At 39.4% G+C, this 17,452-nt stretch overlaps 1 protein-coding gene across 1 annotated transcript in view; it reads right to left on the bottom strand.

The window, feature by feature from the left end:
- LOC149078114 (homeotic protein empty spiracles-like) overlaps positions 1-17,452 on the bottom strand; it is an 81,543-nt gene that overhangs the window by 49,599 nt on the left and 14,492 nt on the right. The window contains exon 2 of the mRNA XM_089241442.1: positions 8,245-8,417. Within this exon, the coding sequence (XP_089097568.1) occupies positions 8,245-8,417 (173 nt within the window). The remainder of the gene's footprint in view (positions 1-8,244; positions 8,418-17,452) is intronic.

The raw sequence follows: 17,452 nt of genomic DNA on the forward strand, positions 1-17,452 counted from the left end.
CCGCCACTTCCACAACAACTCTTGTAATAATTAATTAAATAAATCTTTTTGTTGTTGTTATTATTATTATTATCATACTTTTTGTCGTTCCAGCGTTCCTGCATGCGTTTTTCACCCTCTCAACGTGGTTTGCGACACCATGTTCCATTGCAATTTTTGTTCCTCTTAATGTCTACTAACAACCCTGTGAGTTTGCCGGTCCATTAACAGAGCACCCTGTATATGTCATCCTATATATATACCCGTATAAAGTTTTATATATCTCTTATACTTAATTTTTGAACATTTTCATTTCAGATTGCGCGCATGATCAAATAGCATGACATCACAATGTAATTGAACAAAAATTCATTTAAAATATAAAGGACACTTTGTTCAGTTCGTGAAATATAGCGGAAGATTAAAACTTTATTGAAAATCAATATTATTTAAAATTAATTTTTTTTTAAATTTTGGAATTCAAAAATAAATGAAATTTAAAAATTTAATTTCAAATAAGATTGATTTTCAATGAAATCTCAATCTTTTGCTGAGGGTCGTCATAAGAGCATCTTGAGCCCTCGGGCAAAGTGGTTTTTCTGAGGCCCTACATAGAAAGTTCTCGAAAATTTCAACCAGTTCTTGTTTTTTGTGAGTCCATCCCCCCCCCCCCCTCTGCTCTTTAAGTCCCCGGACCGTGCCCTGGTGGGCCCATCCATTAAGACGGCACTGCTTTTGCTTCATTTCATGAACTGAACAGTGTCCTTTATATTTTGAATCCATTTTTATTCAATTTCACTATTTCATGCTATCTTACCAAGTGCGCAGGCAGTTTTAATGTATTTTTCTTTTAATTTGTGAAAAATTGAGCATTAGAGATACGTAAAACTTTACACTGGCATAGGATAGTATATACAATCAAAAATACGTATGAAAAATTTTAAATACAATAAATCGATTTATATATATATATAGTATCTTTAATTATATTTCTACTAGAGCAGTGTGTCCCAAAGTGGGTAATGTCACCTCCTCGGGGGCGATGGAATGGTCCTGGGGGGGGGGGGGATAGAAGCTACGAGTGTAACATGGGATCCTATGGGTTTGCTTGAGTTAGAGGGCGATGAGAGAAAAACAATTCTGAAGAAGGGGGCGATGGAACAAAAAGTTTGGGAAACTATGTACTAGAGCAATGGTTCTCAACCTTTGGAAACCCCCGGCCCGGTTGAGTATTTTTTTTTTTTTTTTTTTTTTTTGAGTGGAAGACCCGGTCACAAACACGACTAATGGGAAATAAATGGGTAAGAATTAAGAGATGAATCACTGACGGCCCGGTTTGACTGATGCCAGGGTCCGGTACCGGGCCGCTATACGTACCAGTGATGTTTCTTGAGAGAGACTTTCCTTTGATATACTTTGCACAATTGCAACGTAACTTCGTATTTCATTCAATAACATTCTGTAACCTTTGTATATTCTATTTTTAATCGTATAATGTGAATATGTTTCTCTATACATGATCAAAAGTCCAATTCCTGCATATATTGTAAATTTTTCATCTTGTGAATTTCCATCGCCCGGCTCGCTGTAACTTTTGGGACTTTGGTTTTCCACTCTCCCATCGTTCATAATACGGCTCGATTTTGTAGCAGAGACGCTTTGACTTCCAGCATCTTCAATTGCTGTCGGTATTCTTGTTTTCCAGCATGGCCCAGCTGCACAAGGTAAACTGCTTAGGGGCCGTTCAAGTATTACGTCATCATCGATGGGGGATGGGCAAATCTTCCGATTTGCTGACTTTTGATGACAAGGGGGGAGCGGGGGGATAATGCTTACGTCATCAACCACCCTTTATGAAAACATGAGTTAAGATTCAGAGGGGCAGAGCTGATGACGAAATTTTGCTGACAAGGGGGGGGGTTCAGAAATGGCTAAAAATTTGCTTACGTAGTACTTGAACGGCCCCTTATATCCCGCAAGGGACAGAACGGGGGGCTATGCTTGGTGTTGGTGGTCCCGTGACGCGTGCTAGCGGTTGAGGAACACTCTACTAGAGTATACATTTCACTTCGTTGAAAGTTATGAGACCCCCTTAAGTGACCTAAAGCGCTGTTTTAGATGACTTCAGTGACTCGCGGCACGTTTACAAATTAATTATGTGGCCCTTGCAGTACATTTTCAAAAAAAATCAATAAGCTGCCCGCGCTCATTAAAATGTTGAGTACCATCGGTTCAATTAGTTCAGCGTCAGCAGTAGTGATCGACAAATGTCATACGTGACCGAAATAATCGAATATATATATATATTTTTTTTTCTTCAATCGAGATGTGACTGATATATTTCTGGAGAATGATTATTATTATTCTTTCGATAATCTCTGGTAGAGGTCAATTAATGAAAAAACAAGGCAGAGAAGAGACGAATTCTCTCTTATCACGAGTTCGGGGTTTCGAAACGTTAGTTTATGGATCTCGTTCTGTTCCTTTGATCTCGAGAGAAACTTTTTCATCACTTGCAATAAATTGAGGGCTTTTCCTTTTATCAGTTTCTCGGTCTTCGAGACGATCAGTTAACGACAGCAGAAACATTTACACAAACTCAGTGGCGTATAAACTTTTATCACCGGCTAAAGACACACACACACGCACAACACCATGTTAGTAACCCCTAAATTACTCGTGTAAAAAGCGATCTCTCTTTTAACACGTGCGCGTACGTGCCGTACAGCGTTGACAAGCTCAAAGTCCGAACCATGTCCAGTTTTGATTTTTACGGTTTAAATGTAAATATTATAATTAACTTTTTGTTTTTCTTATCTTATATTCAATTGAGAACGTTCCAATGCCGCTCTCCTTATAGAAGGAAATTGAATTTATCATTTTGCACCGTGTTTGAGTTATTATTATTTTATTTTATTTTATTGTTATTATTATTATTATAGTTGCAATTAAATATGCTCGTATGTCTGATCAAGTTCTGATTTATTCGATACAGGGGCAGAGTTCCATCAATGGGAATGATCAAAAAGTGATGGCTGGGTTTTTATTATTACATCATATGTAACGCAATTTTTGTCCTTGGTTAGCAACTACATTTTCCAGTGGTTTATAGCTGAAAAAGACTGAATACTGTAATTTTAGGTTTAAGGCTGGTATTACAGTATAAAAGTTTTCTAAAAATCCTTTTATAAAACTTGAAATATTCAACCAATAAGATTATCGTTTGCATTTGCTCGAATGTAACCTATGAGGTTTATTGGTTGGATTTTTCGAGTTTTATAAAAGGGATTTTATCAAAGTTTTATAGTGTAATACTGGCCTAAGGCTGGGATAACATTATAAAATTTCGATAAAAATTATTTTATAAAACTTGAAAAATGCAGCCAATACGCGTATCGGTTGCGTTCCAGCGAAAGTAACAAACAGGCTTATTGGTTGCATTTTTCAAGTTTTATTAAAGAGGTTTAACAAAACTTTTATAGTGTAATCCCGGCCCAAGAGTTTCGCAAAATTTCATTCATAAAACATGAAAAATCCAGCCAATAAGAGTGACGTTTACATATGAGCGAATGTAATAAATAGGCTTATTGATTGTTTTTCTTTTTTCAAGTTATGTAAAAGATCTTTTATTAAACTTTTATAGTGTAATCCCGGACTTGCACTTTGTTTTGTGGATTTTTCTCACTGATAATAATAGTTTTAAAAACATTAATTAATTTTTATACTATAAAAGTTTTACAAAAATTATTTTATCAAGCTTAAGAAATGCAACCAACAAGCTTGTCGGTTGCGTTTGCACGAATGTAACCGATACGCTTATTGGTTGCATTTTTCAAGTTCTGAAACCTGACGGCATCAATCCAAGACGAACTAAGCCCCGGAAAAGTGGAAGGATCACTTTAGGAGAGCACGAAGAGACCCTTTTGAGAACAAAACCAAGCATTCTATTCCAATTTTTGACCACCGCTGAACAATGTTCAGAAAGGCTAGGCCGCCGCTCATCATAAGAATACCCAGATCGGTGATCCTAACTACATATGGAATAAAAACACCAACTCGTAAGCGAAACGTGAGTTGTTCGAACCAAAAATGAGAGACCATGCACTTGTCAACGCTAAAAGACACGCTCCATTCATTTCCCAACGCTTTTCCAATCCCGTTTAGTTTGTTTCTGGAGCAACTCCCTACCGTTTTGATTCCTGACTCTCCCCATTAGCTTCACGCCATCTGCAGAATTTGCTAACAATTCCATCGATACCCTGATCAAATTCAGCGATAAAAAGTGAAAAAAGTAATTGCACTATAAAAGTTTTTTAAAGGTTCTTTTATAAAATTTGAAAAATTCAGCCAGTAAGATTATGTGTTTCATTTGCTCGAATGTAACCTATTGAGCTTTATTGACTGGATTTTTCAAGTTTTATAAAAGGGATTTTTTATCAAACTTTTATAGTGTAATATCGGCCCAAGGCCGGGATTACTCCTTTTATAATTTCTAGAAAATGTAACCAATGATCTTATTAGGCCGGGATTACACTATAAAAGTTTTGTAAAAGCTCTTTGATAAAACACGAGAAATTCAACCAATAAGATCACCGGTTGAATTTTCTCGAATGTAACCGATGCGCTTATGGGTGAATTTTTTTCAGTTTTATAAAAGATCTTTTATCAAAATTTTATAGTGTAATCCCGGCAATAAGAGCATTTTTCAAGTTTTATATAAGGGATTTTATCAAACTTTTATAGTGTAATATCGGTCCAAGGCCGGGATTATACCTTTTATAATTTCTAGAAAATGTAACCAATGATCTTATTAAGAGCATTTTTCAAGTTTTATTAAAGGACTTTCATCAAACTTTTATAGTGTAATCCCGGCCTCATATAGGTTAGATTTTGGAAGAGAATATTTCTTAGGCCGGGATTACACTATAAAAATTTTGATAAAAGTTCTATTATAAAACTTGAAAAATGCAGCCAATAAGGTCAACGGTTACATTTTTTAGAATGTAACCAATAACCTTATTGGTTAGATTTTTCAAGTTTTATAAAAGGGATTTTATCAAACTTTTATAGTGTAATACCGGCCGTACAAATTTTGTTTTATATAAGGAAGATTCATCACCTATAAAATATTCATGAGAAATTCTATTGAGCGGGGGGAAAAAATAAAGAATTATCCACACATAATAGTGTTATTATTATAAAAAGTGATCCTCATCGTCCTCGATACCATTCATATGCGTAATGACTCGTTTGTGTTGTTTTGTATCTCTCCCCCGTCTCTGTAATGTTAACCAAAATGAGGAAGATGGCTATCTCTACAGAGTTGTTCGCATCTCGCAGATGTTTTTTGCACCATCAAGTTATGCAAATTAACTGACCCCTATCAGATAGAGTAGCCAAGCCACTTGCGCCTCTAATTGGAGGCGGGTTTTGATCGGCCATGTGTAGGTTACAACAACACACACAGGTAGGAGGAAGCCTTGGAATAATTAGAGATCTCGAATTGGTTCCATCCGGAACGAAACTCATTAAAAAAAGCAGCAATTTCATTTTTGCTTGGGTGGAGAGTAAATTGGTCGTGGGGTTTATTTATGATCGGGGGGGGGGGGGGCCTTGGGTAGATATTAGATCCTTTTTAAAGAACCCTTCGAACGGTCACAATAAGCATATTCATTGTGTTTTAAGAAATTTTTATGAAATCAGCTGTGTGTACCATATTTATATAGATCAAATTTATGACATTTTCCAATAAAATTTTGTATTAGATCTCTCACAGGGCTTTGCAAACATCCACGTGATTGCTTAGATCTGATTTAAAGCATTTTTGGGTGTGCAAATGTGGGGGGAAAATACCATGTTGACTGTTTTTGAGGATTGAAAGAATGAGAAAAATCAAATTTTTAAATTTTTTGAAAAATATGAACTATACCGACACTTTGACATCTCATGTTTTAGCTTTCGCTTGCAGAAAGGTATCGCACGAAATTTGAATGTTATCAGTTTAAAGGGACTTGAAAGATACGCAGTGTTTACCTGTTAGTGTCGGGATTTTGAGTCAAATACGACACACGCAAAACTCTAACCCGGTGCCTGAAATTATGACAATACTGAAAACTCATCTCAAAACGATTCATATTTACGGTGGAACCTTCACAACTGGCATTCCCCGTTAGCGGACATCTCCCGTTAACAGGCACTTTGGAAGTGAAAAAGTACCTCGATGTATTTCGCTATATGCTAACGGACATTCACCGTTAGCGGACCAAACTTTCGGCCCCATGTGTGTCTCTGATCCCATGGTGTTCGTTATCAAGAGGTTCCACTGTATTCCGTTATACATGTACAACGATTTCGGCTGTCGGGATTCCGGGCACAATAAGAAAAAATCCCAACACTTGAATCCCGAGAGTACGACACCAAAATCTTAACTCGAATTTTAATTGGCCTAAGTACACTCAGTGCCATCTTAACACACAGCACCATGGGCCTAGTTCGAGAAGTACCTGCCTACCAATTTTAGTACTTGCTCTCGAAAATCGTATTAATAAATCTCATTGCGACCAGCAATGGGCCGTACGCAGGATCGACATGTGCAGGGGGAACACTGAGTTCGAGAGGAGGGCACGCGGACTAGTCCCCAGAGAGATTTTGACCATTGTTATTTACCATTGCTAATCTTCAAAAAATGTTTCAAACCGATAGCCATTGAATAAAATAGTAGCATATAAAGGATTTTTTAAATATTTTTTTATATTAATTTTATAATTAAAAATATATTTTTCACTGTATATTGGTTTGGGGAGGGGGCACTGGCTTTCCCTATTCCCCCTCCCCATGCCTCTGGTGACGAGACCCCTGTGTGTTCGTGTTAAACGCGTGACACATCTTGTTTCGTATGATAGTCTTAATGTGCTCGAGGCCTCCGGGCCGTGCCTAGGTGGGCACATGTGTTGACCCCACCTAGGCACGCGTTTTTTTTTAATTTTTAAACGAAACTAATATCGGTTACGTTCGACCGAATGTAACCAATATAATTTATTGGGGTTTTTTTATCAAGTTTTGTAAAAGAATTTTTAAAACTTTCTAAGTGCAATCGCGTCCTAAAGGAAGAAGCTTTGAAGTGCATGAAAGTCGGGATTAGGCCAGGATTACACTATAAACGTTTGATAAAACTCCTTTTATAAAATTTGAAAATGCTGCCAATAAGATGAACGGTTGCATTTTCTAAAATGTAATGAATAACCTTATTGGTGGCATTCTTCAAGTTTTATAAAATAATTTTTTATGAAACTTTTATAGCGTAATCTCAGCCTTACATTATAAAAATTTTATGAAGGTTATTTGATAAAACCTGTAAAATGCAGCCAATACAATTGTTGGGGTTTTTTTTTCAAGTTTTGTAAAATATCTTCTGTCAAACTTTTATAATATAATCCCGGCTTTAAACACATTTCATAAGACCCAAAAAAATATTTAAGGCGGAGATTACACTACAAAAGTTTAGTAAAAGATATTTTACAAAACTTGAAAAAAAAAAACAACCAATAAACCTATTGGTTAAATTCACTCGAATCCGACGCTTATCGGTTGCATTTCCCCAAGTTTTGTAAAGATCTTTCATCAAACTTTTATAATATAATCCCGACCCAACACATTAGTTGACGGAAATCGTAACCAAATGTTACAAATCACAACGCATTGGTAGATACCGACCGGAAATATCACCAGCCGTAACAGGTTAAGAAAAAGAAAAAGTTACCAAAATTACGCATATTGATCATTAATAATTCCACGTGAAGAAACGAGCAATTTATTGGGAATTTCGTTGTTTTATTATTATTATTTTTCCTCCCCATTTCTAATTGAATTTCTATTTTTGGTACGCGTAAGCATATCTGGTACCTTGACGCGTATCTGGTTCACCTGCTGGTAAGAATCCCGCCGGCGGCCGGGGTTGATGATACGCTCGTTAGTGTTTCCGCTCGAAAATCGATTCACCTGCCGTCAATAGCGGCTACATGTCCTACATTTTCTAATTCAATCATTGCTTAGTTAGTTAGTTAGTTAATAAGGAGCCAAGCAGAAAAAAAAAATTATTAGTTAATATCAGTTATTACGAGACCTATCCAGCTGGTTATTTCGCGCTACCGGATAATGACTCGATGCTTTGGAAGTTGGTGCTTGTAAGGAACCTTGGGGGAGGTCTGGTTGGGAAACGATATAATTGTATGAATAATAATGGAGTATAAAATGCATTCCTCTGACCTGTGTTTCCGTTAGGCTCAGGCTCTGGGCCAATTGTTTCCTCTCGGCACCGACTACGTAGTGGTTCTTCTCGAACGCGTGCTCGAGTTTCAGCAGCTGAGATGGCGAGAACGCTGTTCGGATCCTCTTTGGTTTGCGGAATGGATGTAATAGGAATCCGGCACCGTCTGGACCTGGAAGAGAACCAAGAAACGGGATTTTAGAGGCGAGATCGGATTAGATCAGAATGCACAGCTCTCTACTAAGTCCATAGGCTAGGTATGCGGTATTTCCACCGCTCGCAGGCCAGAAATGTATATTTATTACAGTAAATGTGTGATAAATCGATTATTATGCATAAGCCTACTTACCAATCGTCTTGGTAAGTTTGATAAATTTATATAATAATAATATCAACGACGTTTGGATATTATGCATAATCTCCGGTAAAAATGGTAGTAAATTTGATAAATACTGAAAACATTATCACTTTTAGCGGTGCTTATGCATAATAACCAAGCATCGTTGGTAAAGTTGATAAATACTAAGAATATCACTTTTACCGGAGATTATGAATAATATCCTATAGCGTAATTGGTGAATTTGTTAACACGTCACTCCGCTTTTCGGGTCACTTTTTTGCAAGTCCCAGATGTCCTCAGGCAGGAATTGGCACAGCTATGGCTTACTCCGTTTAACGAGTCACTCCGCTTATCAAGTTATATTTTTGCTCTCCCAAGAGTGACTCATTAACGAGGTTTGACTGTATTTCTTATCGATCCTATCTCATTTTCACAATATTATCAGACAATATTTTCACCTTGATCCCATATCATCTTCATTCATCTTATTTCATAACCCAGAGTTCTTAACCTATGCGTCACGACTCCAAGCTCGGGTCACAGGGACTTCCGAAATAGGCCGTTCAAATCCACTAATAGCCAGTGTTACTTGAGCTACTACTTCACCAAACACCAACTCCGGCCATATCGCTATATTGCAATTTACTGCCATTAATGAGATGGGAATGAAGTCGCTATCTATCGGTGGTCACCTCAAATTCGTTGGGGAAAATATTTCATCTATATATCCTCCCTTGGATTCGAACCACGACAGTAACCTTCACGGTGGTAGACGAGCATCTTACCACCACGCCACTCGGGCGTTGTTACTTGAGCTATGGGTCATGATCCAAACTTGATTCGCACGAGTTTCCAACGGGTACGAATACACTTATAACCTGGTTTCATTAGCTATGGATCAAGACCCAAACTTGTTTCGCAGGGGGCTTCCCAGATGAGTCGTACGAATCCACTTACACCCTATTATAAATGCACTTATGGTGTTGCTGGTTTCACTAATTTCGAGGAACAAAGGGGTCCCGCAAAGGGGGATCTTGTTGATTTTGGGGTCGCGGCTGAAAAAGGTTAAGAACCCCTGATAATAACCTATGATCGTGTTATACCTGGTCCTCCCATACAGTCTAACAGTTAGTTAGACTCTAACTTGATTTTACTGGATCCATTGTATTTTTGTAGCCCAACATGGAGCCTGAATATTTTAAGTATTTTCTACTGTAGGCCTATACTCTATTAGATGCTTAGCGTACCAATTTTCGAATCGGCATAGATGTGCTGAAGAGGCCATCGGCTGAGCCTACATTCAGCGAGGACCCTCGTTCTACCAGGTCATGGAAATAGCAGCTATTTACCAATATTTTTATTATTCATGTAGTCAGTGCCGGCCGTCTCAATGAATGGGCCCGGGGGCATCAAGACAAGAGGGGTCCTCAGGAAAATGCGCCTCGTGGAGGCCTCATGATGCATTAAGACGGCCCTGGATACGGTACGCTACTTCAAACGCTACGGAAGGAATTTCCCCAATCTCACCTGGATACGGTTATTATTCAGTCCTTACATTCTCAATCAATGGTCCTCGGAATCATCTGTGTAGCCTTGCACCTCAAACTTAATTTTTCAAAAAATAAATTAAGCAGTATATATTTCCAGATCACTTGAGTAACCTGCGACACAGCTCCAGAACCCTTGAGCGTAATTTTTACAGATCACGTTAAGTGACCGGCGGCACATTTTCAAATTGATTAAGTGACACGCGACATATTTGCGATCTGCGTCAAAGTTCCAGAGCTTTTAAGCGACCCGTGGTGTAGACGCTGAACTCCGTAACGTCGCTTCAATTTAAGTAACCCGTGGCTCAATTTCATTTCACTCTACAGCAGCGTGCGGCATAAATACAGATCACTTTAGTGTTTTAGATCATTTAAGCACCAACGGTGCATTTGCAGATCACTTAAGTGACCCGCGACCTGATTCCAGACCACTTCCACCCGTGGTGTATTTCCACGCCATTTTGAGTTACCCTTGACACAATTCCTTATTACTTGAGTTATCTGCAGCACAATTACAGATCATTCGCGACTCACAGCCCACGACACATTCCCGCATATCTGACGTTGCCTGCTGCATATTTACAGATCACTCTTAAGTGACTCGGCATATTTACAGATAACTTGAGTGACCTGCGGTGCATTTCTGGAGCACTTGAGTGACCTGCGGCACATTTTTATAGCACTTGAGTGACCTGCGACACATTTTTATAGCACTTGAATGACCTGCGGTGCATTTCTAGAGTACCTGATTGACCTGCGGTGCATTTCTAGAGTACCTGATTGACCTGCGGCGCATTTCTAGAGCACTTGAGTGACCTGCGGCACATTTGTATAGCACTTGAGTGACCTGCGACACATTTCTACAGCACTTGAGTGACCTACGTCACATTTCTAGAGTACCTGATTGACCTGCGGCACATTTTTAGAGCACTTGATTGGCCCGAGGCACATTTTTAGAGCACTTGAGTGACCTGTGGCGCATTTCTAGAGCACTTGAGTGACCTGCGGCGCATTTCTAGAACACTTGAGTGACCCGCGACACGTTTTCAAACCAATGAAGTGACACGCACTCTCCTGAAAGGTTGAAATACCCCTGATTCGGACAGCCTACTCCTTCCAGAAATAGACCCAAGAAAACTAATTTCCACCAGAAGAAACCCTCGATCTTTCCGTCACTAAATTAACGTTCCCGGCCAAAAAAAAGAATCCCGAATTCATTAATTGAGATTAACATGCCTAATTAGCTTCGAATTAACGTAATTCCAAGCGACAGAACTCGGAATATCTGAAGAGAAATGAAATATCGCGGTAGCACATCCATCACAAAACTCCGTTTGCACTACATCTTAAGCGTATAAACCCAGGGAAGATTTCGTCAAGTAGTTTACTTTGAAGCCCTTAAACACGATATTGCTTTCAAAGGCTTCACTGAAGGGGGGGGGGGATGGAATCGGGCTCGCGGTAATCGGCTCTTACGGCCAGGAGTGTGTATTATCCATAATTCAGTCTCCATCGTGTGTGGAGTAAAATATACTCATATATATATTACCACAGACGGAATATGTACAGTAATATATATATTTCGACGAAAGCTCTCTCACATGAGCGAGATTTTCTCTTAGCCACTTTGGCGCTTATCAGTCAAGCTCATGATACGTGTGTAATAAGATTCACTAAAAGAAGGCCTTAAGGCACATAAATTGGCCCTTTTCCTTTGAGGAAAAAAAATGGGAAGCCTTTCTCTCTCTAATCTTCTAAAAAGGACTAGATCCTAGTGACTAGAACAGGGAGGAATGAAAATTATGGCCGACACTTTCGCGGGGAAGATAACGCTTTTCGTCAAAACACCATGCTCGAGATACTCTCGCGGGGGTATCGGGGCCCATTATTTTTATAGCGATGATACAGTTCTATTATTTTGCCTCTCGCGCCGTAGTAATTTCTTTTTACGTGGTGTGTAAGAGCTATTGAGATGAATCCATGTAGCTTCAAATGTTTATTCTCAACTGGCTTTAGGAAAATCCATGCGTAAAATCCTCTCGAATCTGGAAGCTGCAGCTGACTGATGCTGTTATTAGGTTCCCGAAGAGTTTGTGGGCGTTTTCTCGTGATCTTGAGTCAAGGGCAGGGTCTTCAGCGGCCCGACTGTAGCCCGGCCGTAAGATGAGCCTTGTAGATTCAATGTTTTTTATTATCTGGCTGTGGGAAATAAATCCACTGAAATCTGGAAGCCGCGAAGCACTGATGTCGTTGTTAGGTCCCGAGATGAAGGAAGTGGGGGCATCGTCCCATTAGGGGCTTGGTAAATTTCAGACCTGGCAATGGTATGGGCGAAACGGCTTGTAGTAGTTTTGTTCAAGTTAGATTCAAGTCTGTTTAATAAAGAGTCCTAATCCAAGAGCCCCAACCACAAATTGCCCAGGGTCGTTTAAATGACTTCGTAGGCCCTCTTGGTACCCAAATCGGAAAAAAATATATATGTATGGGAGGGAATTCGGCATAGAAAAATACAAGGCAAAATGCCCGAGCACGCACTAAACTAAAATTAACGAGATAGAAAAATTGATGAAATTTAGAAATTGTAACGAACGGAATGATTTCGAAATTGATGGAAGAAATTTTTTAGGAAAAAATGAAAGAAATGGTTGCAAAATCAATTTCGAAAGTTAAAGGAAATAATTTCAGAATTCTCAAGAATTAATGGAAGATGTAATTTCAGAACTAAGTGAAAATGAAGAGAAATAATTTCAGGATTTTTAAAAATCCCGAATAAATTTAATAAATAATTTCAGAATTGAAAATCAAAATTAATTGAAAAAAAATCATTTCTGAATATAATGATAATCACGAATTAATGAAAGTCTTCAACAATTCAGATGCGCGCCCCTGCTAATCATAGTGTCAAGTTAATCAAACCCCGTTAAGACAACACTGCCTGTACGTACCACTATTTTAGTCTCTCACTATCCTGGTCCCTTGATCCTAGGTCAACTCCCATGCTACTACACTCCATGGATCATTATTTTGGTCGTTCACTGACCTAATCCTTCGCTCTCTGGGTCATTCACCGACATAGTACCTCACTCTCTAGGCTACTCTCTTGGTCTCTCACATGCTTGCACACTTTCTTAGTCACTCTTATAATCACTCGTCTAACCCTTACTCGACCACTCGCTCTCTAGGTCACTCTTTTGTTCATTCACATGCTTACACACTGTTTTGGTCACTCACTGACTTAGTTCCTTGATCTACAGGTCACTCTCACGCTCAGACACTCACCCACACTGTATGTCACTCTTTTGGTCACCCAATGGCAGGTTCTTCGCTTTCCTGGTCACTCTTTTAATCCCTCTCGAGCTAGCGTACTTTTTTGTTTACTCGCATGCTTTCGTTTGGTTGCTCACTGACCCAGTTCCTCACTCTCTAGACAGAAGCAGACTTATAGTATCACTGCTATATATGGGCTATAAAAGCTATAAAACTTTTTACCACGCTCTCTCTTCACGTTCCAATAATTTTCTTAACCCACTCAATTCCTAAAATTTACCGCCCCTTCCAATTTTCCGCTTTGGGCTACATCACGCTAAGCACCCCCCCCCCCCCGTAAATACTCATCTGCTCGCTTATTAAGAAGCGTGGACTGGTTCCACTAAGTTCGAAAACTAAACATTTTGTTAATCAAAAATATTTAATAAACATTTTTCAAATTGGAAATAGACCAATGGGTCGCAAAGTTGATCGTGTTTTTGGTTTTGGGTCGTACTGAGAAAAGTTAAGAACCCCTGGACTGTGCTCATCACCAAGAGAAGAGCACCCCTATAGCAACACTGCCATATTGGTGTGGTCGAATTTGAATAAGACGAAATTTTTGTTACAAGCTTCGATCATTATCGGGTGCTCGTAATCAAAAAATTTAAGACGCCTGGTTTAAAGCTGACCTCAAACGACTACCGATTTAAATTTAATAAATTAGAATTCGGGTTCGAGACTAATTCCAAATAACTGGCCTTCCACAACTAAGACTCGAACTCAACACCTGCGTCTCTAGAAACGGATTCAGTCATCGATGGCCCGAAATAATTGGCACCCGAAAGGGGTTTTCTCTTAATCCAAATTGAAATTTGGCTCCGTAATTGTATATATTATCCGTATATTTTGGAGCCAGATGTTGTCGGATTTCATTTTTGCGCCGTTTATTCGGTTCAAATGGAAAGAAACGGCGGCCACCTTGGGGCGATGGAACACGACTCGGATGTCACCTGTCCCTCATACACCTGTCTTACGGCGGTAAAGGAAAAAAAGGGCCTCTTCTAGAAGGAAGGGGCCTCACGCAAAATGATAATATCAAGATAAAGCAGCCATGGTGGTACAGGTGTCATAGACATATTTATATGTGGTATGTATTTCCCCATTACATTAAATTGCGTATTACGAGGAAACGGTGTCAAAGACATGTAATCGACTTATAGAAGATGTTGGTGACACCTTTAGGGTTATGACATCCATGTGAGGCCGGGTAAAATATTGCTTCGATATTATAAAGCGTGGTGGGCTTCCCGATATGATATAAATCTTTGATTATTTTAGATCGGGCATCTACGAACTCGTTGCTCGCGAGCACCGTGACCCTCGCCGATGCCTTTAATAGTCCTCGATGCGTGAGTTAGATTTTTACTCGCGACACCAAACACTTGGTGTATAAGACTATGGCGGACCGCAGCATGAAATGCAACTGCCCCATGGCCGCCACAAGTATGTTGTTGGCCTTTTGCTATGAATGCCAGTTGAGACCACTTTATCAGCCCACAGAACATTCCCAGGTCACTTGGGTGACCCCCGGCAAATATACATTGATCAATAAGCGATCAGCAGCACAGTTCGAGGTTACTTAAGTGGCCCGTAGCACATTTGCATACCACTTTAGTTACCCGCCGTGGCACATTTACAGATTATTTAAGCGATCTGCAGTCCATTTACAGATCACATAAATCATACGCAGCACAGTTCCAGATTACTTTAACGACCCGTGGCACGTTCAGATCACTTTGACAACTCGCGGCACGGTTATATTTCACTTAAGTAAACCGTGATACGTTTCCAAACCATGAAGTGGACTGATCTCTCGAAAAGGTCGAGCAGCCCCTATAGATAAATTACCTTTCTGCTGAACCAGGGGTGACCATCTCAAGTTCGGCCTGATGGTTCTTCAATATGTTCCGGATGGAAGTCCTTCCCTTAGTCAAGTCAAACCGCTTTAGCGGATCACCCGGAAAATACGTCACTCCGCCAACCGAGTCCCTTTTTGGAAACTCAAATTGTCCTCAATAGCACTCAAATATTATTATGATCCTGAATAATGCGCCTTTGAACTCCACAGAAGGAGTCACTTTTGTGAAAGTGTTCCTTCAAAAATTTCCATCAAGAATCAGAAAATTAAATGGTCACTTAATGGCGGATGTCCTGCAAAGAATGGTTCCAATATGAAGAGCCCAGTGGGACTGTAAATAATGATTGAGGATCGTGTGTGTGTGTGTGGGGGGGGGGGGGCTTGGCCAGGAGTCCCGGCTTCAGAATGGGAAGACTCAATTTTTATCAGATCTCGATAAAAGGTGTTTGGATTTTTCAGATCTATAGTATTATTTCACAGCCCTAAATTGCTCAGTGGGACCAACGGCATTGCTTCCACATTCCACAGTGGGAGGGGGAAGCTGACAGGGTTCCAGTCTGCAGACGCTAAGACGATTCTTTTTTGCACACTATAAGCTCACTATAATAGGGCCCGTGAAAAATATGATCAGAGTCACCAAAGATTCGACCCAAAAGGACCTGCTGTAGTATGTGGGGCCGTGGTTCAGGGAGTGTCACACAGAGGTACCCAAATGATTGCAAAATTTCTGTTCGTTATGTTGTAAGCGTGATTCAGTATTTTGCCAATAAAAAAAGGTATTTTAAAAGAAGGTAAAAATGAGGAACCTTCCAAAAAATATTCTGGCTCCGGGGCACAGACAAATCTCGTATAAACAAAATGGCTGAATGGCTGGAAACCGATGATATAATATCTTTGACATCTTGATTCACAAAAAATATTTGGGCTCCCGAACCACGAGCTCATACAGATAACCTGAATAATAGCTGAAAGGCTGGAATAGCTAATCTAGACAGCGTATGGTCAACCCATAGTCCGCGGGCCATATGTGGCTCTCGGAGTCATCTGAGTCATCGTAACTTTAGCGGGCCGCGACACATTTACAGTTCACCTAAACGGCCCACCGCATTTTAATAGATCACTCATGTAAGTGGCTCGTGACACATTTCCAGGTAACTTAAAGTGCCTGCGACATTTTCAGCTCACTCAAGCAGCCCACGGCACATTTTCAGATCACCTAAGTGACTCGCGGCAGATTTCCAAGTAACTCAAGCATATTTCCAGAAAACTGAAGTGGCCCGCGACACCTTTCGGAACCAACGAAGTGGCCCAGCCTATCCAAAAGGTTTAGTGCCCTTGAGCAGTGGTTCTTAACCTTTTTTCCTTCCCGCACCCCAAGTGCAATGCCACTTTACGTTCCCTTAGATAATGCATTTTTCTTAATAATATAAAATTCAGAATTTTTCTGTAATCAATTACATTAATCGTTCATTAATTAATTTCTATAAATTATTTTATTTAATACCCTTTTCGGCTATGGCTAATATTTAATTTTGGTTTTATTTAATTATTATTATTATTTGAAAATTTATTCAAAAACGAAACTAAAAATAAAGGTTATTAGTATATTTTAACTTTTTCTGAGATTTCGGAAAAAAAGGATAATTGAATATATTACTACATGTATATACAACGAATAGCTCTTCACTTAGTGATTTCAGCCGCAATAACTATAAATTAGTGTTTTTTTGACACATGGCTAAAGTTTTTGACGTTTTTCCTGAGTCACGTTCACGACAGCATCAAATCTAAGCGCAACGTGCTAATAACACGAAGCACCAATGTAAACAAACAACAAATGCGGCCCTTTGTGAGGGCCACCGCTCCGCGGCGCACAGTTTGAAAACTCCTGGCTTAGTTAAATTCAAATACAAGGTCACGACAGGCAAAATGTCGAACGAGGTGGCTAAGAAAATAATGGTAGTTTTTCCTCATCCGAAAAGGAAAAAACAAATAGGATCTCTAATAGAAAAAATAAATTTTTTACAACGCAAAATTTCGCAATTGCATATTTCTGCAAGCGAAAGCCAAAAGATGAGGTGTGGAAACATTGGTGTGATTCACATTTTTTCAAAGAATCGAAAAATTCACTTTTTATCACAATTGGAATTTCC

The sequence above is a fragment of the Pholcus phalangioides genome, unplaced genomic scaffold, assembly GCF_987345545.1.
Source record: "Pholcus phalangioides strain wild (caught in Gottingen) unplaced genomic scaffold, Ppha-v1.0 ptg000014l_1, whole genome shotgun sequence".
NCBI lineage: Eukaryota > Metazoa > Arthropoda > Arachnida > Araneae > Pholcidae > Pholcus > Pholcus phalangioides.